The following is a 26,896-nucleotide window of genomic DNA, read 5'->3' as shown; positions in this document are numbered from 1 at the left end:
GAAAACTAACTAAATGATAATAAAACCATAAATCAGTGTAACGTAGATATATATTTATTTAAAAATAGGGAAAAGATTGCTACCTTTGCTTTTTGTGGGGGCGTTACGATGAAACCTACATGAAAAGCTCCCCAAACACCATTTGAAGAAGTGATTCTCAAGTAGTGTCACTTTCTTACGAATCTCCTTACAGAATTCTTTTCCTACTTACGTATCCGCCTTATTTGTTACTTAAAGTAATGCCACAGAATAATTTTGCAGAGGTGAAACTCTAGGCGTTTTCAGGCCCTAATTGAGTTCTCAATTTGGTCATTCCATAATACATTTTTCACTGCTTAGTTGAATTTATTTGTGTGTTGTAACTATTTAAAAATTGTAATATTACGCTTCAAATATAGCCGCGTTTTACACTGTTGCTTCAGTGTCCAATGAAAAGTGATGAGGGTATAAACTACAGTGATTTGGCAACACTGCCTCGCGGGAGCATCTGAGACAGTGCTGGGCCTAGAAACTGTAGAGCCTTTCTTAGAAAATTTTTGTACGAGCTTTTACCTTCACAATTAAAATCTGGGTTAATAAAATAATAAAGGAATTGCTTAATTATTTAGTAAACTTTCGTACGAAGCCAAATTTATTTGGCAAGACTACAATAAATTATCCTATTGTGAATATACGCTAAGTAGGCCATCGTTGGGAGCCGTTGTATTAATTTGCTTAGAGACGGCCCTAATATGAAAATACGGGGACACAAACATCAAAGGTTCCGACAAGAGTTTCGCCTCTGTAAAACTACTCTGTGATATCATTAAGAAAAACAATAATGGAGGCGTGTAATGCGGTTGAACGTGAAGTTGACAAAGTTTTATTGAAATTTGGTGCGATAAACGAGCATGCAGAGACAGTACTGTGCGATTTGATAAATCACATTGAATCTCTAAAAAAGGAATTCGAACGAGGTAAAATACAAATCTCTAAGTTACTTTAACGTCATATCTCGTTGACGTTTCGTCGAGAGAACAATAAAGCCTTCCTGATATACCAATTTTGATAGTAATCGCTGCAAACATGGAAGAAACTATAGAAGAAAGTTTGAATACGATAGTATGTAAAGTAGATTTACCTTAATCTATGAAATATTTAAATTTTCCCGTTTCCATCTTGCAATGATTTGTATCTTACTGAATCTAACTCAATTCGCTGCAGCATTCGGTAAAAATTTCTCCTTGTATTTGAAACACTTCTCGATTGTAGGTATTTCAAAATTAATTAAAAAGCAGATTAGAAATATCCTTAGAATTATCGTACGTCAGTATGATATTGTTAGGATTTTCTTTTCATTAGCACCAACCGATCATGAGTTAACACCATGCCTAGCACAAGTGTTGAAAGACACAATGACAAAAGTCCGTGAAACTGCACAACGTTTAGCCACCGATCATCGGGAATTACATAGTACAGTGTCCAAGGTGGGAAAAGCGATAGACAGAAATTTTACTGCCGACTTTGCAAGTACCAGCAGAGAAGATGTTTTCTCTGGTCCAGAAAAATCACATTTGTTAAACCAAGTCATTTGCCAACATTTCTATCGTCATGGTATGCTAGACATTGCAGCTGAATTAGCAGCAGTAAGTAACAATAAATGTGCTTTCATGATTAAATGCAGAATAAAGAATATGATTCAATTTCTATTCTAGGAAGCTGGAATTAAGACAGATGAAGAAACAAAAGAACCATTCACAGAACTAAATTATATTCTTGATTGCTTGAAGCAGAGAGATCTAGAACCCGCTTTGGATTGGGCTAAAAAACATAGAGAGGCACTTTTAGCGCAAGTATGTAACATTTTGTTGATATTATTAGAATACAATCCAATTTTAAATATTACCTGATATTGACTGTTGATTGTAGAATTCTTCCCTGGAATTTAAATTACATAGGTTACATTTCATAAGACTAGTTCAACAAGGTCCTAGTAAGCAAACCGAAGCGATAATGTACGCTCGACAGAATCTTACGCAATACGTAGGGCGTCATGGAAAAGAGGTGCAAGCTTTAATGGGCACATTACTTTATTTGCCAAACGGAATACAATCCTCCCCTTACAGTCACTTGTTAGATCCTACTCTGTGGCTAGATATTCACGATGTATTCACAAGGGAGGCGTGTACGTTATTGGGCTTGAGCGTGGATAGTCCTCTTTCAGTGTGGTACGTTTTTCCCTGTTCTAATAAATCGGGAAATGACGCTTGAACGATTAAAAAAAGTTTGTGGTATTTTATTGTAGCATTAACGCGGGGTGTACTGCGTTGCCCACGCTGTTAAATATTAAACAAGTTATGCAACAAAGACAAGTAACAGGTGTTTGGAATGGAAAAGACGAGTTACCAGTAAGTAATTGCTGCAAAGTCAATGGTTGAAAACTATTGTGCATTACTTAAACGACTTTATTTATTTATTACACAGATCGAAATAGATCTAGGCAAACAAAGTCGTTACCATTCTGTTTTCGCGTGTCCGATTCTAAGACAACAGAGCACAGAGAACAATCCTCCGATGAAATTAGTCTGCGGTCACGTTATCTCGAGAGATGCGTTAAACAAGCTCACCAGTGCAAACAAGTATGTCATTTAGTAAAATGGATGATATCAATTAAATAACTAAAATCGCTTCCCGAAAAAAAGAGGAAAATAAGCAAAAAAAAAGACACCGATTCTTTTTCAGATTGAAATGCCCGTACTGTCCAGTGGAACAGAACCCAGAGGATGCTAGACTTATACATTTCTAGACTACTGTGATAACGACGGATACGAATGAGATGCTTTTAGATTTCTCAGAAACATCACGCTTAAAATCGATTAAATACATACATCGGAGCATCTTATTCTGTGAATGTTCATGGTAACTGTAACCTTTTATTTTTGTTATTAGACTGATTTCTGATTGTATCGTTGATAAGTAAAAAAAAATATGTATGCCGGGGCAAATCTTTCCGTCGAGAAGCGTGTTACTTTTTGGCGTTGATAGCAACGATAGTTATTTTATTTTAATTAGTATTTCAGTGTCTTTTCGTGAACAAGCAATTCAGCGTAAATTACATAAGAATTGAAATATGTTAATTGAGTTGTGATTGAGAATGAAATATATATATATATATATTTATATTCACGTATGTGCGAGTATGGTGATATAATTAAAGTCACGTACTGAGTAACGCGTTTTTGTATATACTAATGTTAAATATTGTTAATTACCATTAAAGATGTTCGGAAGGAGAATCACTGACGATACATGACTCACGCAATTTGTATCGGTGTACATACATCGTATGTATTCAGTTGAAATCGTATTTGCATTCTTACGTTCGCAACTAGACGTTTAATTTTTCATTTGACGAAGAGTTCCCGCGTAACAGTTACCGATGCGTGTCCTTTTAACGAGATATTTTTCTACCCTGAATATTTAGAGAATAAATAAACGAACTATTGTGTATTTATTGTATCAGTAAATCGTAATGTAATTAATATATTACACGAATGGGAGAATGAATCGCTCAACGATCGCAATTACACGAAAGATAATCCTTTACTTGAAAGTTCATGCAGATCATATGATTTCCATCACGTTGAACACGTACATTTATTTGTTACACGATATTGAACAATACACACATAAACAGATCATGCTTGTAAGTAACAAGTAACGTCGAGTAATGATTAATTCGATAGAACAAGTTTGATCGTAGTAATCAGGATCAATCTTTAGATATGAGTTTAAATCGTTATTTGGAGCATCGTTCGAACGTTGATCGATATATAATGGGCAAAAAATCCACGATTTTCAGAGCCGACTCGTTCGAAATTTCTTTCCAAAGTGATTTACCTTCGCAGATTTGCATCTTTCATCTGCATTTATGCAGGTTTATATAATTCATACTCACACACATACACACACCATACAATTTAATAAGGACTACCTTTATTTTTTCCCTCAAATCTCGCTGTTTTTCAACAACTACACAGGCATTAAATGTCGGACCCATACACCAGCTGGTTAAATATTTACGTAACAATCATTGGATACAAGAAAATATTGCGTTCAAAAATGTTCTGTGGTCTTCTGAGAAGAAAAACGTTTCCCATAACTTGTAGGATTTTTCTTTTCAGATAAGAACAGTACTCGTAGATAAAATTATGCGTACGCATAGATAGAATTGGTTAACGTTCGTTTGTTCGTTCTTTGACGTAACTAAATTCAAGTCTTTCCGTCGTCTATCGATCTCAAAGTTCGAAAGCGATCGATCGAGAACGCGCAGTTCATCGACGTGAACGCATATCGAAGTATATAATAACGTGAAAACGATCGTTCGTCTCCGTCATCGTTGCTTATTGTCTGTTCACAATAGCAGCCATCGACGAATTATTCGCTAAGATTTTGTTTTCAATTGTTTTTTTAAACGCGGCACGAAGATACATCGAAAAGCTTAGCGTCCTGCTCGCGTACAACTGGATCACGATCGGAGCTCGATATAACAATATGGCTGATGAATTCCCGCGCGAAAGGTTAGACAAAAATAGAAGACGAAGCATAGACAATTTTTGGAGTATGGCCAATGCATCGAAAAATAATTCAACGTCGATCCAGCCATGGAAATTTAATAGTGTGCAGTGTAATCTAACCCAGACCCGCAAGTTCTTTTTAATTTGTTATACTTGTATTCGTTCAAATTTGAAAAGCGAAGATATTTGTAGAACTCAGTTGATCATAACGTTTTCTATATTCGATGCATCGAATTATAAAGTGTCGAAAAAGAATCATTTTTCGATGTTCGCCACAGTCGCCAAAAATATCGATTAACGATTACGGTCGATTTTGCGAGTTAGTTCTAAATCGATGCCATCATTCGATCGTGTTCGTTTGAGCATAATTATTGATCAGTGACATCTTTTCTCCAAAAAGATCGTTTCGATTTCACCAGCAATGCAGACAGATCGACAACAGCCTGCAGCTAATGCTTCGGGGTGAGTGCATTATATTATACGCATGCGTAAAGTAAGCCACAGGCTGCACAACCAGTGGTGAAACTAGGCTTATCGGGGCTTGACGCGAATTATTTTCAAACATTTCCCTTTAAACGAATTTAAACGCTCGAACTTCGACAATCAAACGGGAATATATTAAAAATATAAAGGATGATTTGATAACGGTCTGCCTTCAGCAAAAAGTAGCGAGAAACCGGGCGAAGCGTCATCGACCAACGATAAAGTTGACTTGAAAAGTTGGTGTAGCTACGATTTCGCTATAATTGCATCTTAAATACACATATGGTACGTCCTCTATATGTACAGAAATCTGAACGATCCTTAATGCGTTTACATCGTACGGTACACATAATGGATAGCAGTTACACTATGACGATGCAACGATGGCGATTCGTCGATTCTTGATTGCGATTCTTTACCCCCTATAATATGACGACACTGATTTCTCGAAACGATCGGTTCTGAAATTCGCTTTAGATTTTTATATTTCCCTTTCATGTGACGCGATGCTCCTTCTTAAATATATACGGTTGCGGCGAGCGTTCGTTAAGAATTTGCAAATCGAATTGACTCGCGTTTTTTACCGGGAGTAGGTATGCCATGTGACACAACCTCTTGGATTTCATAGAATTCGAAATGGAAAGCTGTACATGTATATCCACTCGAAAAACTTCCAACTAATTCGTTCCAACTTGCTGGCTACGCCACTGAAGTTAGTGCCAAATATTTTATCCGCTCAAAAAGAAAGAAGAATAGCTCCCTCTAGCATCTAGCTACATTACTGTCTTGTTGTTCTCTTCTTTATCAATCTGGTGGTACATGTTCTTCATTTTGAAAATTTCGATTCACATAAGTGGTTTCGAACGGTTAAAATATTTGTTCAAATGCAACTTGGTTGGATTCAATCAGAGATGGATAAAATTTGTTTACTCGAACAGTCAAATTTGTATTCGCCATGAAATATAATTTCACTCTATAATCCAAATAAATTCTCCATCTTTTATGTCTTACTAAAAAATTTCATCTAGATAATCTTGTTCGTCTCTGAATTCAATAGAACCGCCAATCTTATGAGAAAATTCCGATGGATCTCCGCTTTATTCTAATCTACTCTATTATACATCTCTTAGTATACTACAGATTGAAATTCAAAGTTTCTACGATTCTACCACAAATATAATTTCGCTTAATTATAGTATCATATATTTATGTTGCACGAGTGCATTTAGTATTTATATCGAGTATGCTCGCACGAGTATGTATTATTAGCACCTTTGTCGAAACAATACAATAATGCTGCTTCTTTCCTTAAAAATTATTTTCACGTACATTTGCAGTAGCTTAGGACCTGGTTGTATACACATACACGGCCTTTGTTCCTCGAACCGAACAACGAATACAATCAGCCTACTTTTGAGGTTATAGAATTTGTTTATACGCAACTGTTCTATTTAAGCTACCATGCTTACGGAACTATTACTGGAACACGAATACGCGTAACGCGTTTCTATGCGTGTATCTCCTTTATAAATATTTTTAAGAGAACCAACACGGAACAAAGAATATTGAAGGTAGAGTTTCCCGCCGCGAATTCACACAGTTTATCGTATGATTTGCTAATCCTACGAACGCTACGACGCTAACCTATTCACCGATTTATCAGGATTGCCGCATATTGATAAGTGTAAAATAGGCCAATTCTGTTTCTGAGAGACTAAAGCCCTACGTGCGTGTATGCATGTACGTATATTTATAAGCTTAGGGCATAGGACCCTTGGCATCTCATAAACAGAATTGTACACTAATAAGACTCTCAGTGGATATTTTCATCAGTGTATATACCATACAGAGTGCGATAAATTCATATATATAATCGTAAATATTTCATTTGAATTTAAACTTGTGGCAATCCTATCGTTTACCGCGTAGTAATAACACAACAGCTTTTCTTTTATACATGTATACATATATAGGTATACCGTCTAGAGAATATTGAAATCGGTTTTTTCTTAATTACCTACTAAGGATAAAGATTGCAAATTCTCTTCAGCTGTCACTACTTGGTTCAACATGTCGGTATACTCTTTTTTACCGACTATCGAATAGAATCGACTCGACAAATTTTGGAGAACTCTTCATGACACCTGATCGCTGTTTTGGCGGTCGGTTTCCCTGCAGCCATTCAGGGAATCCAAATCAGGCGGTTCTCCGTAAAAAAATTTTGTAATTTTGTTAATATTTTTTCGTCACGAGCGGCTGAAGATTTCGCACGGTTTACGGTTCACGAACTAACGAATAAATTACCGACCGATCGCGGTGTACAAGCTACGTATACATCTTTATCGATTGATCGATGCAAATCAAATGCACTTATTCTATACATGCCGATGCGTACAATTTCTTTGAACGCACACACTTATTCTTTCGATCTACTGCTACAAGTACATATACGTGTGTATATACAATTTTCATTAGCTAAGGAAGTAATTAAACGCCTATTTATCGCGCGCGCGCGAATTTCAGAAAGTTTTATCCTCGTACAGCGTGCTTCTCCTTTATCTTGGGAGTTCGAAAGATCGTTGGATGTGCCAATGCGTGCTTCGAACATCGAGGATAAAGAGAAAGTCGATCATTCGTTCCGTCGAGATGATCGCGTGTTTGTCAAGCGTTTGATATCCCGCGATATAAGTGACAGTGTTTCTCAAACTCCCTAGGATACATTTGAATTGTTATATTTTTAATATACTTTAAAGGCTTTTAAGAAGAATACTTTTTAATCGAAGTTGTACAACTAATTTACTGCACAGAAATGAATGTAACAAAAATTACTTATTACCTGACTTCCAGATAAAATTGTAAGAATCTATGGAGCTTTTTAACACTTATAAAACAGCTTTTTTATTAAACTAGTATGCTTATAATATGCATTTTTTTTTAATTTGTGAACCCCAGTTTGAGAAACACTGGTGCAAATGAGCGTCACTGTTCTAAACATAGAGTGTCAAGAGCAAGGACAACATTTTCTGTCGTCTTACGGTATCGCTAATTTCCCCGAGAAGATACACATAACCTATAAAAAAAAAAAGATGTATCTTGAGGCAGGTTGCGGATGGGGATCGCTAATTATATTTAACTCGTTGTTCCATCGTGTGAAGAATACCATGAACGGAAAACTGATCGACGAGAAGAGCGTCCCAGGTTAGTTTATTGCTCCTCTTCTTCGTTCTGGTACGTTACGTAGCGCACAGAAGATTTCTCGCCAATGATTAGCGACTGAAACGTAACGAATGGTAAACATAGGGGTTAACGGTACCGATGTTTCATGCATTGCGCGAATGACTAAACTAATTACCTTCTTCTCCTCCTTCGTTGGTGGTGCTCTCAAAAAGTACATCAGAGGAGCGTAAAGAAAGTTGAGAATAGCGATTCCAAATAACATCCATTCGAAACCGATTGTGTTGACCAATGTACCGCTTAATGCAGGTCCTAAAGAACGATAGATGGATAGATGTAATAGTCTACTTGGTTAAATATTGTACCGTTATTTACTAATATTCTCTTGAATAATTATTTTTGAAATTCTGGTTCAACATAAATGTACACGATATCTGTCGTTTAAGCCATTCATATATTCTGCATGTAATTTAATGATGACATTCAAGCAGATTGTAGTTCTAGCCTGTTAGTAATTCCTCCAAGAAGCATCGGTGGTTCAGTGGTAGAATGCTCGCCTGCCACGCGGGCGGCCCGGGTTCGATTCCCGGCCGATGCAAGTATTATTTTTTTTTTCTTTTCTTTCTCGTTGAATGACATAATATACACGAATGCACGAGTAATATTTATGAATACTTACCGATAGCAAAACCTAAACAGAATGCAACGTCTCCAATGGCATAAACGCTTCCGTAAACAGCACTGTGCCTTATGTCCACCAAGTAACCTAATTCGGGCATCATCGAACTGTCAACCATGCCGATAGCGAATCCCAAGCCAGCGTTGGGTACGATCAAGTGATCGATACTCCTTGCCAGTGGTATCTGTGAAATAGTTGTGGTGTTTAAAATTATAAAACGGAGACGGCCGTAATTTTATTCGAAAAATAAGCGACAATTTATTTGCAATGATTACAACGACGTGATTTTTCACGCGTTACATTCACGAATACTTACACACATCAGACAAATACCAATGACGACAAGTCCGATCAAGGAAGCCAACCACCTGGAACACAAAAATGAATAAAGTATATTCTGTTAAAATTCTATTTGTGTATATTTTAATGTAACTGTGTTAATTGTAATTCTCCACAGGTTGCATTCGCAATAATGTTCGTACGAATGTGAAAGAGTACTATAGGAAATATTTTATTGTAAATAAAAAAGAAAACGCCCGAACAGGGACTCGAACCCTGGACCCTCAGATTAAAAGTCTGATGCTCTACCGACTGAGCTATCCAGGCCATGCATGAGCGCCTTGTAATTGACCATTACCCATCACCGCGGCATAGCGGTCAATTTTATTAATATAAACAATGTTGTTCACTAACAAAATGACAAAGCTCGATCAATTTCCGCAATTTTTTGCTACGAATGAATATTTTTGTATTTTAAAAAATCACTTGGATGTTTTACTGACCTGCCCATCCTGTGCCCAAGTGGTCCAAAAAGATTGGTACCGATCAAGTAGCTGATGCTCGCTGGTAAAAACGTGGCGCCCTGTTTCCATCTGCTCGCACCCATCGTGTCCATCATCCAAATCGGGAGGCTAGGCTCCAGCATAGCGATACCCATGTTGGCGAACGTGATGGCACCTACAGAGACAGAGTTTCATTATTCCGTGAAACAATACACGTTTCACTTGGCGGAATACAAAGCATATCACATCTTTAAAATGAATCGTTCGTCGCTTTGTTTCTCAACAAGACCAAAATAAAATGATACAATTAAAAACGCTTGCAACGAATTTACCTTACAATAATTTGCTCACGCCAAGCATCGTTTCGATATATACGTACCAGCAGCCAGCACGATGTAAGGATCAGTGACCAACGACTTCAAAGATGGCGGATCTGCTTCGGTATAAACGACGGACGGTTGTAGCACCAGAAGTTGCAGAACTGGGACGATAAAAAAGGCTCGATAAGAGCGCGTGACATTAATTATGTGTGACGAAAACTAACTACTTACTTCCGTCGCCAAGAGCCAATGCGGAAAGTATCAAGAACGGAGCAGATTTCCCAACGAACTCGTACATGACCCCGCCAAAGGGTGGACCAATGAGAACACCGAGGGCCAAACCACCCAACGCGATACCCATCGCGTTTCCACGTTCCTTATCGTCTTGATATCTCTCGGCCAGCATACCCATACCTGCACAAAGATGCTCGTTTGTTTGAATTATTGCTAGGCTACGAATTTTATGCATTTATGCACAACATCATAGAAATCGTACATAAAATATACATCATATACAGACAGTCCTATAAGTATTTGTACCCTCTACGTCTATCGAAGAAATTTGTCTAAATTAAATTATCACTTTAATGTTACCAAATAAGTGTTTCATAATAAATATTTACACGAACAAACTTTTCACATATATATGTTTATAATGAATATTTATTTGGGAACATCAAAGCTATCATTTAATTGAGACAAACTTTTTCAATGAATATAAAAGGTACGAATACTTATGGGACTGACTGTATGTTGAATATATTCTACGATTCGTATAATAATATTGTTATTTAGTTTTACATAAGTGAGTGTACCATTTGGTTACGTTTACCATGTTAGTTTGTATCATAATTGCATAAAATTTGCAGTCTAATTATTACCGTTTAAAGTAAACTACCTGAAACGCTGGAGCACGATGATCCGATTCCCTGCAGCGCCCTTGCCAAGAAAAGAATACCGTAGCTTCGTCCAAACGCGAATATCAGCGTGGAAAGGAACATAATGATGAATCCAGTAAACATGGGGATGCTGTAACCAATTCTGGAAAAGCAAACGCGACGATTACTGGAATATTCTCATTGGGAACGGAGACGATGATCTTACATCTCCTCTAGAAGAGATAGCTTACTTGTGGGTAAGTGGGCCAACGATAGGATTGGCCAAGAGCTGTACGAAAGCTTTCGATGCGAACATTACCCCAACCGCGACAGTTTCCTCCAATAATTCACGATGTCTCTGCTCCTTTTCCTTTAACTCTGCTAAACTCCCATTGTCGACCGGGTTCTCTGCGACGAATAATAGAAACGAATGGGATGCATGATTCAGAAAAAAGCCTCTAAAGGAGTACGCTATAGTTGGTCGAATCGCCAACGATGGATGAATATTTCGAAGATCCCTCTTACCAGGAAGATCGATGGTAGATAGGGTGCTGGCGTAAATGAACTCCAGTTGAGCATCGCTTGATCTGTTCGGGGCACAAGGACATTTTGGAGTCGTGGTTATGCTGCTGGTGGTACTTGTCGTGGTCTTCATCGTGGTCGTTCGAGCAGGACCACTCGATTCGAGGTGCTGGCTCAGGGTCGAGTTAGGGTGCTTGATGTCGTACAGAAATTCCGGTATAATGGGCACTGCAAAGAGCATGATTAATACGAACCTCTACCCGACAACAATTCTATCTTCGGACCATCGTTTCTCAATTTTCTTTAATCCTGGAATAATTTTCGTTCATTTCAATTCATTTATGTTCTTCGAATGAAAATCTTACCATAAATTTCTTCTAAAAAGAATTTCCAGTAACGAGACCATTTGTACAGAATATTTGTTTTTATCGATTTCTCACAGTATCCGAAACAATTACAGTATTAGTTTGCAAAGTTTACAGATGAACTGTAATCATCGATTACTCGACAGTAAACGTACGTTTCCCGATAGGAGAAGTAGCTATTGTGCAAACTCTGCTTTCACCGTGGGGGTGTAACTCAGTGGTAGAGTGTCTGCTTCGCATGCTGAAAGTCCTGGGTTCAAATCCCAGCACCTCCAAACGAAATCTACTTTTTGTTCTTTTCATTTTATTTCTTCTCTATTCGTCGGATCAGAGAGCACAGTGCATACAGCACCATTTTAAGCGAAATCAAAATGCTTACGAAGCTGATTCTGGTATTTATTTTACGTTTCGAGGTCTGGCCCCTCGATTTTCAAATCGAGTGGTGACTAAATGCGATAAAATCGATTAGAAAATACATGAAAACATATACGGCGAAACAAAGTAATAATCTTGTTGGCAAATTAAAATTACTAAAGTTTCAAAGTAAAAAGAGTACTCGTTTTATTTTTGAATTCCTTTGAATTAGAAATGCGCTCGTGTTGTTGAACTTTTGACAAGATCTTCTTAACCTTAAGAAGATGGTCGTCAGGACCGAATGCTAGGAAAAGCACAGATGAAAACGAGTCCTGTCGAAAGTCGGATACGCGTTCGGATGGGAAAGAAAGATCCACGATCGTTCAACCGAAAGCGCATCTCGTGATTCGTTAGCGCGCATAAGCTGAAAAGCTGTTTCGTATACGCTCCATAAATGTATGACCACTTATCCGGATTGCCAGAACGCGTCGGTCGTCCCCTGGCGTATATTGTGTTCCCGACGCTTCCAGAGGGACCCCACGATAACCCGTGCCTCGTGAATTAAACATCTTACCGTCACGGTGAAAGAAATCAAAGCACGGAACACAGCCGTCCGAGAGGGAGAAGTTAAAAGCTGGAAAATACGAGTGGCCAGCAGCTCGGTTACAGTCGAACACTCTAGCGTCGTAAACGCTTTCCTCAACGTCCTGGGACTCGCAATCAGAATTTTGATCGACTCCGAGAGCGGCAAAGTGGTCACAGTCGGCTACCATGGGAGATATGACGAATGGTAGCGATTTTCGGGGTGAACTACCCCTAGAATCTATAACCAACGATAGCGATGTTCGCTGTGAACCACTGCAAGAAGCTGCGAGATACGATGCCGATAAAACTAACTGTTTCTCCTTCTGTAAATTTCATTTGAATGCCATTTGGCAGTTGGTAATGCCATTGATCTAATATATTGGTAGGAAATCCTGAGAGACAGTAGAAGTTGGTATCTTCAAAGATTTTCATAGCTGAAGTTGAATTTTATTCAGAGACATTCTCTTCAGGGTTCTAGTGGGTCCAAAACGTAAGCTATGATTATTTTTGTAGCGTTTTACTCACCGACCGTAGTCAGGAGCATGTTGTCCAGGAGCAGAGCGATGGCGACGATCACGAGGACCAATCTCCGCGATTCTCGACATCCTTGCAACCAACTGGTCCATTCTCCGCCACCCATCCTCGCTCACTGTTTCCTCGGGTACCCTTACGTCGAGTAACCTAAAACACAGACGTAAGGATGGTTCGCGACTGACTCCAGCTAGTAGCAATGGCGAAGAAGTGAGGAAGAGATTCACAGATCGATAGGAAGGTGCAAAATTAGATGTCCTCGTCTCGAGAGGAGGGTTAGATCTTATAATTCAAAGATTCCACATTTGTCCAGATTAAATGGTGAGCTTAATATTTTCAAATAAACGTTTCACCATGAATATGCACGCGAATAAACTTTAGGGCATGTACATATTTATAACGAAAAATTGATGCGGAAACCTGCCCATTTAATTTGGACAAATTTTTTTAATTAATATAGAGGGTACGAATACTTATAGGACTGTACGCAGAATCTCTTAATTCCTCATTGAGACCACGAAGACCCAAACATCAGCGGCTGACACTCCTTCCTTCTTCAGCTAACAAACCACCAGCAATTTCCAAATTAATTTCCAACTCCACCACAATTTTTTTTATCAACAAAACGAAGTTCCCCGATGAATCGAGTGAGTAGTTAAAAGAATGACTCGCCCCCTACCAAGAGGGAATCGATCAGGGCAGAATGGACAGCGGATTGGCTGCATTGTGCCCCGCACTCGCCCTACGTTTGCCAGAGGTTCGCACGAGAAATCTCGAGGACTATTTTAATTAAAGCGACCTGGGCTCTTTAGCTCGCCGAGACGAGACTCGTCGATTCTCGGGGCGTGTCTCGACGTTTGCAGTCGATCGGAAAGAAGTCAGCCTGGAGTCTTTCGTTGCCGGCGTTAAATGGATCCTCGAACCTACGCGAGGTAGGACCAACGGGAGGAACAGCTGCTTTCACCGCGTTCGATCGCGCCACCAATCGCACTTCCGCCATTTTGGGACCACTTTTCCTCGAGTAACAGTCGTTAGGCTTTCTTGGACAATTTTTCCATCCTGCGAGCTGGAATCACTACAGACGCAATCGTCGAGACGATTCTTAACCCAATTCCTGTGCTGCTATTTTCGTTCTAGCCTTGTCTGTGTATTTTGTCGCGGAAGAGCGGAGGTGTATGTTTGAACTTTATTTTAAAGACATACAGTCGGTCCCATAGATATTCGTACCTTGTAGGTATATCGAAGAAAGTTTAAAATAAATGATAGGTTTGATGTTTCCAAGTATATGTCAAGGTTATTCATATACATACTATTATTTCATTTAGTCAAACTTCTTCGATAAACACAGAGTATTTATGGCCACCTTTAATTGTTCGACTGTAAAGCAGTGAAGATATTGCGTGCTTCGAGAAAATTTAGAGAAAGGTTATAATATTTTACATAATGCACGTATATTAGTATATAATACGAATATGCATGCAAGTACGTGGAGGATGTAAAGTGGAGGATCGCGTGAAATAGATAGGAACGAATGGAATGCATGGATCCATCGCGGTAGGATCGTTCGAGGAACGATTATCGACATTTCACCCGTGTATCGATGGATAGGTGGGCTATAGAATTAACAGCATTAATTAGGCGCTTTTAATGGTATCTCCCATGGTCTCTCGCGCGACCATTCCTGCAGCCCACGCCCTCACCGCTTCTCTTTTATTCGTAATAACTCGATTACTCGATGCTTTTAGCGCGAGCTAATTTTCGCAGGCTCCCCGTGAATAGGAAACCATTAAGGCCGTCGGAAGCGACGCTCGACAACGATTCCGCGACCCTCTGCCACCTTCTCTGGCTTATTAAGAAGCGCTTTCTGCACTTTTTTTTTTCCTTTTTGTTCCCTTTTCGCAAACTCCATCGAAGAACTCGGATACAATTTTAGTTAAAGGAAGGGAACGCGAGGGAAACGAAACCTGGAAGCAGATATTTCCAATATCTCATGCGGTGTTTGCGCGTCTCGAGAATAATGCTCCAGCGGGGGTTGGTTCCGCAAGATAAGTCACCTTTGGCTTCGGTCTTCCTGCCCTAACCGTGAACACCCCTCCATCACTCTGTCCATCCGTCTATCTCAGTGGTTCTTAACCGTTTCTAAGCTAGCGACGCAATTCACTCGTCTTCGAACGAGGGGACGATAATGGGAGAGGGATCGAATTATTTAATTAGGCTGATCAAATTTAACCCATCGCATTCATCTCGTTGCAAAATACGCGAACATTTGTCTAACAAATGTGTTAGAAAAGATTCACGCAGGCTTCAGTGTATTTATTCGTTAAAATTCACAAATTCAGGCTTTGGTGAAGGTAGGTTCAATGTCTGTTTCATCGTGTAATAGGTTTAAAAAAACCGTGGAAAATAGAAGTTCGGCATATCCATTGTCCAGCCAGTGCAGTGACGAAGAATCACTGGGCTCTCCGTTTATCCACCCTTCGACTTCCCCTGTGGGGTGCAGTTGTACGCGTGAATACACCCGCGTTCACGCGGTTCCAACAAGCTGGAACGTTAAACGTTCCTGGCCAGGGATATTTATGGAAACTTTTTCTCTTATCAGCCCTCGGTGTTTAAATGTACGATTTGTTTAGGTACGAAACTTCTGGCGTGTAAATATTTGCTCGTCAACCACAACATTTTTCTTCCGAGAGAATAGTTACCGTCTTCGTACACTGTAATTCTATCAGATCTCTTTTTCGTATCAATTCGTGTAAATTCTACCAAAGTGTAACATCGGCGTGCTTCAAAGACAGAAACAATCGGAATCCTCGTACGCGTGCGTCGTATCGTGGGCTCCGTGGAAGTATGCGGGCGCCTGTTAGAGACGAGTCAAAGATTGATAAGGCTGGGTAGTCGGGGGGGAATAAGAGAATCGACAAGAACGCAGTGGGGGAAGCAATCAGCATTTTCCTGAAAGCCGGGTCGGTCCCCTGGGTGCGTGCATTATTCTCAGAAAAGACTGGAAAGGAAGATTTTTCTCTTGCCACTCGTCGGCCCTCGATACTTTGCTTTTTGCTCCTTCCGTCGTGTTTCATTCTCTTATCTGTTCGGTAATTACGACGAAGAATGACCGCGAGCAATTCCGTTTATCTGCTACGAGAAAAGTCTTTACCTGCTCCTCCCTACTCCGATCCTCCTCAATCTTCTCCAACCTCGGGAATTCAATTTTCACGGGTTTTCCACAGACCTGGGTTAAAAGAGAAAACCTACCGCGTGGAAGGACTCTTGGATTGTTACCTTCTCCAACAGGTGCGACCTGGAAGGTGCGAACCACAGGTGTGAATCTAGACGACTAGAGGACCTACCATCGTATCAATACAGCGTCACGAGTGTCTAATGGCGAAAAGTTTCTGTTGAAACTCGTGAATATTTCTACGAAGTTAAAATTTCGTCACGAGGCAATTAAAAATTGGACGGTCTATCTATTTAATTTTTCAAACTCTCCAAATTCACGAATCGTATTCAGATTTATTTTTATTAACACTTCAACTTCGGAATTACTTTATTTAGATCTTTAATGAAAAGTCCTTTCGCCCACCCTGGATGACGTGCCGATCAACGTATTAACGCTTACAAGCCTGATTTTCCAAATTACATTTAAAAACATATATATCAGTGTCTTTATTATTTGAACAATTAAAAACAAACCGATCGCAATGATACAATTCGATCTAAAAGTCCGGTATCGAATTTGAAACTTTGGGCATTTAAGGGTTGAAACGTGCAGTATTTCGTATGCTACTCTGTCGTTAAATAAATTCCGTTCCATTAGTCGGTAACTTCAAAAGAACCTTTTTGTTCCCTTTCTGTCCCGTAACAATCTAAAAAACCATACAATGATCGTTTAAAAATCCCCCGGTGGCAGGTTCGCGCGCGGACAGATCCACGCGAGCGCGTCGACTCGTCGATCGTGCTCGAACGCCGAAGTGAATTTTCGATAAGTCGCGAGTAATGCCTGGAATCGATGTGGCTCGAGTGCGTTATCGAGGGATACGCGCGCTGTCGAAAGGGTTTGACACGGTAGTGGTTTTGCGATTGACAGTTTAGCTGGCTCCGCGTTGATGAAGTGACTCGGGGATCCGGCAACTCATCCGACCTCGTTATCCCGATTCGATGGACGTGTACGTTACGCGTTCCCGCCCCCTTTCACCCTCTCCACCCTCTCTATTCCTCTCGCTCGCTCTCATCCCCTTTTTATCCCCGCCGCGGTCCTCCCACGCCCATTTTCTCGTTTCACCCGTACGCGATTATATTCCAGAGGCGGTCGAAGGGGGCGGGGGAGGAAAGGCTAATAGAAAAATCGTGTCCACCGTCAACCCGCTCGATTTATCTTAGAATCGTGCCGTTCGCCTACTCGCGACACTCGCCACGGTTACCGGTCGCTTCTTCCGTCTGGCTAACGTAATTGTCGCGCATTCTATCCCTAATCTGCTTCTCAGGGGTGTATGCTGGGTCACCGGTGTCTGTAACCGTAGATGCGTTCGTGACTCTAGCGTTTGTATTGTTCACGAAATCTCCTACATCGCGCCCTATCCTACCACAATAGCACTAAAAACACTTGGACGATGTGCGCTCGTTACTATGATCGGTATTTTTAGCTTCCTTTGGTCCACTGCAATCGGTATTAAAAGATTAGAGGCATTGCATGCTAATGCATCGTATGACATTACGATTCAACGTTCTAATCCTGGCGGAGCTATCGATATTTCAAGGATTAACACGTTGATCGCCAGACCGAGTCACAGAGAAGAAAGGTCTGCGGGACAATTAGAGATATTTAGCTCTTAAAATTAATTGTCCAAGTTCCTTGGCGGAACGCTCTGTCACCTATGTGTATGGGTGACGTGGCGTTCAACGTGTTAAGACGTCTAACGCTGTGTGTGTCGGGGAGGAACAACCTCGCGAGGCACGTAAACACACGATATCAATATACGGTATACGCAAATGCTATTCAGAGTCTACAGACGAGTCTATAAATGGCGCTGGAACAGCTGGTTTGAGGCCACTTGGAATATTCCGTGTACTTTCTTTAATATCTACAAGTCGATAGCTCTTTCGTCACTTACTGTGTCCACTGAAATATCACTAACTTATAAACAAAGAAGTAAAGCGATAGTTCGTGGTTTGAACTATCCAATAAAATTATCCAGAAGCCTATTCTGTTCGCGTCTCCCACCTCGAAGAGCTGTATCCAGTCTCGAAACACAGCCGAGCGAGCGTAGATCATAACAAGACGGCAAATCACCGCTAAGAATGGTTTTAATACGGTTACAGGGTGTCGCGAAAACCAGTTCTCTACGGTATCCGACTGGATCGGATCCTCGACAAGTCGCGAAGTTAGTTTCAACTTGGGGAAGCAATTAGTGCGACTGAACAGCCGGAACAGCACGGTTCTGTCGAGTGAATAGCTTAATCGTATCTTTGAGAAATCGAAACTTTAACGCGGGCTCGCAACCAAGAGTTCTCGCTAGAGAGCTTTCTTGGCTTCGGTTGTTCCAGGCGGAACGCCGACTGGACTTCCACAGGCGCATATTTTGAAACTTTACACGCTGTGTGTGTAATCCACCTCTGGGCAATTGTTGCGTCGTTTACAGGTGTGTTTACATTCGATGGAATGACCGTTGACTGTTACAGGGAATCGGACACACTAGAAAACACTGTCCCGGATAAAATCGCCATTATAAATAAAAAAAATGTCACCTCACAATTAAAATACAAATATTTCCCTCCTTTACACGCAATGTCCGCTCCTCTACTTGGAGCAAAAGTTTCCAGAACGAGTGGCTGCTCCTCGACGAATTTGTGAGGACGAAGACCACGACTACGTACGTATTTGGAAATCGAATTTCTGTGTGGAACGTCGATTAATCGAGATTGAATGCGACAAGGGCTGGATAGGAAAAGGGCAAAAGCCAATGGATCCGTGGATGGGTGTTCCAAGTTGGAACCGTGGCGAGGAGAAAAGACACGTTTAAAAGGCAAACTGTTGCTTCGCGCCTCAACAAGTTGGCCGACAAAGGAAACGATTAGACGTGCGATCGATTCGCTGACTGGTCGTTTCCGTTGTCCCGTGGAGGATAAACGGCTCGCGGTCCAAGATTCGCGATAATCCTCCGGAACTTTTATTCTTGGAACAAATTGTTGCTAGAGGTTCCAATTTAGCAACGTAATTCAACTGTAAATGCGTAAAGATAAGAATGTAACAGTCGCGTGTTTACGCCTGAATGAACAGGAGACACTTCGAAGACATTAGCAATTCGTTTAATTAACGCTGGAACCACAACTATTTAAAAGAAGAAAAGATAGTCGTTACTTTTGCCTTTCGTGGTACTTATTGGAAGGAATGCTATACCCCTCTGTTTGTCTTTCGGAACAGCTTTTCGCGACGGATTATCTTCGCACTCGTTCGACACAACGCGAACACGTGACGACAAAGACTCTCGGCCGACTGGTGACGTAAATCGCTCCGCAGATCTGCGAGCTACGAGATCGGCCGATACACAGTGAGCCAGAATTAGTTCGCGCCTCTGTTGCACGAATTTTATTTTATTTTTCTACAAAGAAATTGTTTCTTCACTTACGTCTGAATCAACGAAGTGTACCAGGCTGTTGTACCGGCCTGACTACAAAGTAGAATAAGACCGTGTCTGGCTAGACAATCCTCCATTTGAATAAACAGTTGCGTTCACGATGCGTTGGTCTGACTAACAAGTACGATAAAACCGTGCCTGGCTAGCCAATCCCCCATTCGAGTAATCAGTTGCATTTATAAAAACTTTGACCAGATAGTAGAATAAGACCGTGCCCGGCCAGACAAGCAGTTGTACCGAGTCGTCGAGGTAGAAAATCGTCGTCTGGAAAAAATCGATCAACGGTTGCATCGGTATTGCGTCGGGGGACACCGACACGTCGCGACGGTCCCTCCTCTTAATTTCGCAGCGACGGGCGCGCTAGATATCCAGCGTGATCCACCGACGCTGCAGAAGAGGAGAAATGGAAATGGAGGCGCGACTGCCGTGAAAGGAGCCGATTGAATGCAAACAGGAACACGAAACTAAATTACGACGTTCGATGCCGTTTAAACGAATTTACGAGATCGCCCCAGCCTCGTGTCTCGAGCCAGCTTCCCTGTACCATGGGGGAACTACGACGATCGTTGCCGATGCAGCCGACGCCAGACGTTGTTAGATAAATCACGCTACAAACGAATTAATCAGGCTCGATAGAAATACCTACGGATGACGCATTTGTACGTCTATGGTGGTACACCCTGTGGATCACTGGGTAAACGCGTCTCGAAGCTTGGAACGTTTGTTTATTGGAAGGGACGAAGTAATTTGTGAGTAAGATACTTGGTAGCGTGGAAGCTTCGATTTGTTTATGTAAAAAATGTAGCGTCTGGGCTTCTTACGCTCAAGAAGATGGAGTCAAATGAGAACACGAATCCTAGGGCGATGGCAGTGAAAAGCTTGGTCGATCCTCGTTGGCTGTGGATACGAGAGTTGTGCGAATCTCAATGTCTGGATGCTATTTTGTAGGGACGTCTGCAAACTATGCTAGCATTTGTAACAACTAATTAATCCCCTAGAACGCGGTACGAAACAGTTTGCATAAATTTTCTTGAGAAAATTCCGTTTATCTCTTACACTGTCAAGAAGAACAAGCTCAAACAGAATATTGTTCGCTCTCGAAGAAGATGAGAGTGTACGAAAGAAGAATCGCCGAAATGGATATGGAAAGGAAAGAGAGAAGAGTGGTAGGGTGGAAAGGAGCGAGGAACGAGAAGGACGCGAAAAGCGAGGGTGGTCCGAAGGAGAAGGAGCCTTCTCGGTTACCGGGTCTGGCGATCGGGTAATCGTATTATAGCCGGTAATTACGAGACCGCTCGCAGTGGTACAGGAGAAGCCTGTAGCTCGTGCAAAGTACCGGGCAGGGTTATGCAGATTGCTTTATAACCTTGTTACCGATCGCTCTATTAACGTCGCGAGCTTGATACCGGAGACTCCCTTCCAGCCTCGGGAAAGGACGCGCGAGAAAAGACCTGGGAAAGAAACGCGACGGGTAGATGAGTCGTTTATTGCGCGTCCATGAAACGGGGATCTCGTAAACGCAGCGGTGACGCGTTTTTTGTCAAAATCCGTGTCAGAAACACGAGATTGGGAAGGATAAAGCGAGGATAAATAGCGTTCTTTATTTTTGGGATTACTAGGTTTGTGAGAGGGAGATTGGAAGCTTGGATGTTTGGATGCTTAAAAAGTTGAATGCTTGAAAAATTGGATGCCTGAAACGTTGGATGTTTGGATATTTGGATGCTTGGATGCTATATTCTGGCAACGTCTGCTAACTATACTAGCGTTCAGAGCAACCAATTAACCCCCTATAACTGAATGCAAACAATTTCCATAAATTCTACAGAACCAACCCTGTCGATATAACCACCTATTATCTACGCTAATAATTCCCCCATTCATTTATAAATTCGCCAAGCAAGCCAAAACTTCCAACCTCCCTTTTCTCTCAACCGTCACCTTCGAGTTCATCCACCTAAACAAATTCGCTAGCAACCCCCGGCTATCGATGACATTTCCTTTTGTTTTAAATACAAAACGAGATATTACCGGAGCCGTCTACGAGTCGTAAACGATAAATTGACGTTTTCCAGAATAAACTTTCTCTCGCTCGCCACGTTTCGCCCTTTTCCCCCATCGCTATGCCCGTTTGTTCTCGACAAGAGGAGCGTGGTCGAGCGATCTCCAGGGAAAAGACGGACCAGACGATTCGAGAGAGAAGCTGCGAATGACACGCGGAAATGAGGGTACGGTCTCGAGGACGAATTCAAACTCGGCGAATCTCGATTACGAACAAGCCGGTCGCGGCGGAAATTCAACGGAAAGGAATCTCCCCTCGAAAGGACAAGGTTTTCGGGGTGAGAAAACGGAAAGGGAAGGAAGGAAGGCTGAGTAACACTGGTAGATCGAAGGAGGGCGTCGACATAGGGGATGATCGCGAGGATCTACTGGATCGTGGATGGTTCTTCGCGGGAGTTAGCTACTGTTCAAATTCTGAACAGTTGAAATTCGAGTAAAGGAAAATGGATACGGATATGGAATGACGAGTGTTCCATATGCTTTAAATTAAAACATGGAATGTGAATATTTGAAGCTTCTGTGAATACCTTGTTTAGAGAGGAATCAAAAAGAAACGAAACTAAAATGTGTTGTACGATATACAGTCAGTCCTTGAAGAAATTTGTTTAAATTAAATGGTAGGTTTGATATTTCCAAGTGTATCTTTGTATAAGCTTATTCGTATACATATTTATAACGAAAAATTCATTTGGTAATATCAAAACTATTATTTAATTTAGTCAAACGATAGAATGTGTATATGACGCATTTTCCACAGATAGTCTAAAATTCGTTTCGTCATTTCACTTTTCTAAAACTCGAAAGCGAATGTGTTTACCTATGTAATATAGATTCGATTCCCTATAATATAGCCTGCTAGAAGCGTTTATCCGGTATCAAAAGTTTCGCCCCCACGCATGGGTCTCCTTCGATAAGCCAGCCGAAAGTACTCCGCAAACTTCCCAAACATTAACCACGAAAAACATAAATCACAGTCCAGTAAAACGTTCTAGCTGAATTCTCCAAGCATACGTGAGTCCCCGGAAGCGTATGCTTCGAGCACCGGTGGGCGTCCACCGCGCGGATTTATCGACTAATCGGTAACAGGTGCCTGGCAGGAGCCGATAGCGTTAAAATAAATCACTGCAGGGTCGTGGAGCGAAACGATCCCACGAACACACGAACGCAAAGGGAGGACTTTGTCGTAGGTGGTTTCTCTTACCTATGATGGTAGATCGGAGCGACGACGCGTGTCGGACGAGCGCAGAGTCGATGGAGCTTGGTCCCGATCGGTGGATCGGTGGTAGGTTCGTGAAACTGGATGACGAGGAGCAGCCGTGCTTCCAGGTGGAAGCGCCGCGGCCGATTGAGAGCGACGAGAGCGGTAAGGGCGCATCTCACCCCGATTTTTCCGGCTCGAGGCCGTCGCACTCTCTGCTCGGCGTCGTCCGTGTTCCCATCCGCGTCCGCGCTCCGTCGTTTCTTCGCCCGTCCTGCCCGTCCTGCCCGTCCGCGCTTCTCGATCCTCCGAGGATCCAGAGTTCCGCGGCAGAACACGAAAGCGCATGGTCCATCGCGCCCCCGGAAGCCCCCACTGTTCCCCATTGCTCCCGCCCCCTTTCAACGTTACACGGATCCCCGTTTCCCTCCGCTTCTCTGCCCTCTGGATTCCGCGTTTAACCCCCATCTCTGCCGACTTTATCCCTATGGTCGCCCTCGGTCGCGACTCTCGCTTATTATTAGAGAAAAGGTAAGCAAGACCGATTTTCGTGTTTGTAATGAAGTCAGGGGCGCAGTCGAGGAGGGGAACATGCGTTCTAAATTCTGAAATAATTGGTTTTTCAGCGACCTCGGGGGTTGTGGCTACGTTTGATTGTAGCTACGAGGTATTCGAGCCGATCGGGTCTTGCAACACTGCTAACGGAGGTGTCAGAAGATAGAAGGATAAGAGAACACGGAGCGACGAGACCGATAAGTATGTACCATGCAAGAGAGTTTAGTGTACGTGGTAGAAGAATTATTGTAGAAAAAAGTGTTATAGACACTCTTCATCCAAGAAAGCGGGGTCAAAGGATAACGGACTGTATATCTGATACTATCGTTTGAGGAATAATTGATCTTTTCAAAAATTTCATCGAAATTCTCTTTGCTCGAAGGAAACTTATCACAACCCGCTTATTAAAAAACCAAATAGTCGTTGGTCTTTCAACCCCCATTGTAAGGTATGCAAATATGCATTTTAGCCTAGTTCCAGCCAGCGATCCTTGGTCGAAGATTTCATCGAGATCGAACGAACTCCTTCTCGAACGGAGTTTGTCCAAGACTGGAGGTATCGCGCTCGTCTCTCTGGTCGGCCTTCGGTTCGTCGATCGATAGCGTTTTCTCGACATTTACGCGGGCAATGGAAGAGGCTGGAACGACGACAGAGTCGGCTCCGTTTCTGGAACGTGATAAAAGGCGGTTTAATAAAGCCCCGCTCCTAGTCCGCGTGTCGAGAATTCTTGGAGTGGTTCGCGTTCCTTTTGACCTCGGACCGTGCACCCTTCCCAACCGCTATCTCTCATTCTTCCACCATCCCTCGTGTCGTAATCTTAATGGCGTTCACTCGCCCAAATACCACCCCCCACGCACTTCGTGATTATCCAACGACTTCGCGGTTGATCCGCCTGAACCGAATCGTTTCACTAAAAACGTTCGTGTGGGACCAGCTGGCCAACCAGGGTAACTTCGAACCGGTATCGCGCGGTCATGTTTGGCTCCAGAGGTGAAAGTTGTATTTTTCTATCTTTTCTTTCTGTAGTTTTGCCCGAATAGTACTTGACCACTTCGGGTCAATTTTTGTTTCGAAGTAAAAAGCCAGAGGAATACAAATAATGTTCGACTTAAGTATTTCCTGTGGCCTTTGAGTCGTTTAGTCTGCACTTTTGGCGAAGATTGTACAGGTGTCTCGCAATTTTGGGACGCGGATCAACATTTAACGCACGAATCGGAGAATCGGAGAAATGCGCCGGTTTAGCAACAAGTTGCACCTCGTGCGTTTTCCCTAGAGTTTCCTAATATCAACAAGTGAACCGGCTTCCTGACTGGAATTTCTATATCGCTTTCTCGTTCAGCTCCACAGGTGGTGAGTAGCGGTTCGATTCCGCAGGAGTCATCCGTGCGTATCTGCATTAACCCTTTCGTTTCTGACGTCGTTAAAATTCAAGGAGTCGAATTTCGTTTTAAAACAGAGAAAACAATTCTGCCTGCTATTCCTGTTTTCTGTAAATATTACATACCCATTTTGTTATTGTACTTGGAGAGTCTCAAACCAGGCTCACGCAGCAAAATGAAACGATAAATATGGCGGGGAATTTCGTATAAAATACTTGTGATATTCCAATTCTACAAATTTCGACTTTTAATATAGTCCACGTTGGCACTAATTTGTCTATAAAGTTCGCAATTGATTCTAGAAATCGATTCCTCCGCAAGAATCGAAGCCCTTTCAGGGCGTTTGCGGACGATGGCGACGACGGAGGAGAAGAATCGCGAAAAATATCCAAGAACGAGCTAGAGGGGAACGGAAGATCCTGGCCTGTCCACGGCAGGCACTCCTCTATCACGGTATACCCATCTTCCGTGTAATTAATTCGAGGAGGAACGGATGGATCGCGGAGGGGAAGATTGCCTCCAGTGGCATCGGCCACTTACCAGCTCTCTTCTTCGCGAGACTATCGCCACTCCTCGATCTTCGTCGAGTTTCCACGTTTCTACCCCCAAAGACACGCGTGTACTGTCGAATCCTTTCAAAGTGTCGCGATTTTTCCCTCGCGTAACGTCGCGAAGCCATCTCCCTTCTTGGAATTGCTAGGTCGAGGCTTGGTGTTATTTCTTGGATACTGTGACGATGGAATTTTATGTTTAAGCTTTGAATTTTGTAGCGACAATAATAAAACAGTTGGATAAAGTTTTTCTCTATATTCTGTAGCGAATAAAAAGCTGAAATAGAATGAGAAACGATCCGTACGCGCCAGCGACGGAAATGGCGATGACGGAGAGATTACAGAAGAAGTCACTCGACTCGAAATTGCCGAATAATTCAGGGAACGTGTGGCGTGGAAGGCCACGGTCCACCCACGCCCCATAAAAAATTGAGGAGGTCCTTGGTCAACGAGTAAGAACGCGCAGCCCTCGAGCTAACTTTATAAACTTCAAGTTTCGAACCAAAATTACTATTAACATTGCATTCGAATTACTATACTTGACGATACAGTATCTTCAAAGTGAATGCCCCTTCCATTCCAACATCCACGAATCGATGCACGCCCGCTACCAGGCCTACAAGACAATTTCGAATATCGCCAAGTGAAAGACTGCGAGAACAACGGACGTGATCATCGATAGGGAGGCCAATAACGTTCCACGGATGCAGTCTCGCGCTGATAACGAGTAAAGTAAACGAAAATCACCCTCGTCGAACGAGAACGTGGTTTTCCATCTTTCAGCCAATGTTCGACGAACGTTTCTCGCGAACAAAACGATCTCGAGACGCGTATCGTATTTTCTTCCATAGTCGCAGTCTGGAAAAATCATCGTAAATCGGAGGAAGCGTCGCGCACCCATCAAAATATTTTCACTCCTCGTCAAAAATTCGTCTTTTGGTCTCGAGACCAGAAAGGAAAATGGAACGAGCGCGAGAGAGAAAATCGATGTCCATCTGGAGCGGTGAATTACATCGAAATCCTTTTTCTACGCCACTCGACTTCCTTTCCCGTATTCCCCGCACGAGTTAACTTCGCGTCGGTTAACCTCTTCCAACCCCTTCGGTCCACTCGCCTTTTTCTCCTTGCAATTTCGACAAGACGGGATCTATCGCGCTAATATTATTTACCATTTTATAATCGTATTCTGTTATACTTAATTAGAAATCGTTCTTTTCAGAGCAGGGTGATTTGCTTTCGTCGAGGAATATCAATGGACCAACAAAAGAGAAGATCGAACCGTGTTGATCGAACGCCA

The 26,896-nt window shown here is 42.0% G+C and overlaps 2 protein-coding genes, 2 long non-coding RNA genes and 3 other non-coding genes across 15 annotated transcripts; 5 read left to right on the top strand and 2 right to left on the bottom strand.

Annotated features, from left to right (window-relative positions):
- Positions 1–730: 730 nt before the first annotated feature.
- On the top strand, positions 731–3,159 carry LOC128875031 (E3 ubiquitin-protein ligase RMND5A). 4 transcript variants are annotated; one of them, XM_054120336.1, is made up of 7 exons: positions 731–956; positions 1,252–1,625; positions 1,695–1,832; positions 1,909–2,207; positions 2,285–2,387; positions 2,464–2,618; positions 2,704–3,159. In XM_054120336.1, exons 1-7 carry the CDS (start codon positions 821–823, stop codon positions 2,783–2,785), a joined length of 1,287 nt encoding a protein of 428 aa, XP_053976311.1. In that variant the 5' UTR covers positions 731–820; the 3' UTR covers positions 2,786–3,159. The 4 variants fall into 4 exon arrangements, with proteins under 4 accessions (XP_053976311.1, XP_053976312.1, XP_053976313.1 ...); XM_054120337.1 differs by having other exon boundaries at positions 732–956; positions 2,722–3,159; XM_054120338.1 differs by having other exon boundaries at positions 733–956; positions 1,342–1,625.
- Positions 3,160–3,617: 458 nt separating this feature from the next.
- LOC128875030 (synaptic vesicular amine transporter) lies at positions 3,618–23,405 on the bottom strand. Of its 6 annotated transcripts, XM_054120335.1 has the most exons (13): positions 19,621–19,747; positions 13,224–13,379; positions 11,398–11,622; positions 11,124–11,280; positions 10,893–11,035; positions 10,226–10,408; positions 10,054–10,155; positions 9,675–9,849; positions 9,209–9,260; positions 8,893–9,076; positions 8,392–8,525; positions 8,200–8,312; positions 3,618–8,109 (listed from the first exon to the last, which is right to left on the bottom strand). In XM_054120335.1, the coding sequence occupies exons 2-12, from the start codon at positions 13,336–13,338 to the stop codon at positions 8,244–8,246; spliced, it is 1,539 nt and encodes a 512-aa protein (XP_053976310.1). In that variant the 5' UTR covers positions 13,339–13,379; positions 19,621–19,747; the 3' UTR covers positions 3,618–8,109; positions 8,200–8,243. The 6 variants fall into 6 exon arrangements, with proteins under 6 accessions (XP_053976310.1, XP_053976306.1, XP_053976308.1 ...); XM_054120331.1 differs by lacking the exon at positions 19,621–19,747 and adding an exon at positions 23,118–23,405 and having other exon boundaries at positions 3,618–8,312; XM_054120333.1 differs by lacking the exon at positions 19,621–19,747 and adding an exon at positions 19,850–19,957 and having other exon boundaries at positions 3,618–8,312.
- Trnag-gcc (transfer RNA glycine (anticodon GCC)) lies at positions 8,741–8,811 on the top strand. Its single transcript has one exon. It is a non-coding gene; the product is annotated as a tRNA-Gly (tRNA).
- On the bottom strand, positions 9,426–9,498 carry Trnak-uuu (transfer RNA lysine (anticodon UUU)). The gene has a single exon. It is a non-coding gene; the product is annotated as a tRNA-Lys (tRNA).
- LOC128875039 (uncharacterized) lies at positions 11,029–23,103 on the top strand. The gene is made up of 3 exons (XR_008456739.1): positions 11,029–11,129; positions 21,931–22,194; positions 22,909–23,103. It is a non-coding gene; the product is annotated as an uncharacterized LOC128875039 (long non-coding RNA).
- Positions 11,963–12,034, top strand: Trnaa-cgc (transfer RNA alanine (anticodon CGC)). The gene has a single exon. It is a non-coding gene; the product is annotated as a tRNA-Ala (tRNA).
- LOC128875038 (uncharacterized) lies at positions 23,177–25,845 on the top strand. The gene is made up of 3 exons (XR_008456738.1): positions 23,177–23,279; positions 23,741–23,870; positions 25,351–25,845. It is a non-coding gene; the product is annotated as an uncharacterized LOC128875038 (long non-coding RNA).
- The last annotated feature ends 1,051 nt before the right edge of the window (positions 25,846–26,896 follow it).

The sequence above is a fragment of the Hylaeus volcanicus genome, chromosome 4 (assembly GCF_026283585.1).
Source record: "Hylaeus volcanicus isolate JK05 chromosome 4, UHH_iyHylVolc1.0_haploid, whole genome shotgun sequence".
Taxonomy (NCBI): domain Eukaryota; kingdom Metazoa; phylum Arthropoda; class Insecta; order Hymenoptera; family Colletidae; genus Hylaeus; species Hylaeus volcanicus.
This window is presented reverse-complemented; position numbering and strand designations above follow the sequence as displayed.

Coding starts and splice junctions, on each gene's coding strand:
- LOC128875031 (XM_054120336.1), top strand. CDS start 821: ATGGAGGCGTGTAATGCGGTTGAACGTGAAGTTGACAAAGTTTTATTG. Junction 957..1,251: donor AAAAAAGGAATTCGAACGAG/GTAAAATACAAA, acceptor TCTCGATTGTAG/GTATTTCAAAATTAATTAAA. Junction 1,626..1,694: donor TTGCAGCTGAATTAGCAGCA/GTAAGTAACAAT, acceptor TTTCTATTCTAG/GAAGCTGGAATTAAGACAGA.
- LOC128875030 (XM_054120331.1), bottom strand. CDS start 13,338: ATGGGTGGCGGAGAATGGACCAGTTGGTTGCAAGGATGTCGAGAATCG. Junction 11,281..11,397: donor ATCTACCATCGATCTTCCTG/GTAAGAGGGATC, acceptor TATTCGTCGCAG/AGAACCCGGTCGACAATGGG. Junction 9,850..10,053: donor TTACATCGTGCTGGCTGCTG/GTACGTATATAT, acceptor CTGTCTCTGTAG/GTGCCATCACGTTCGCCAAC.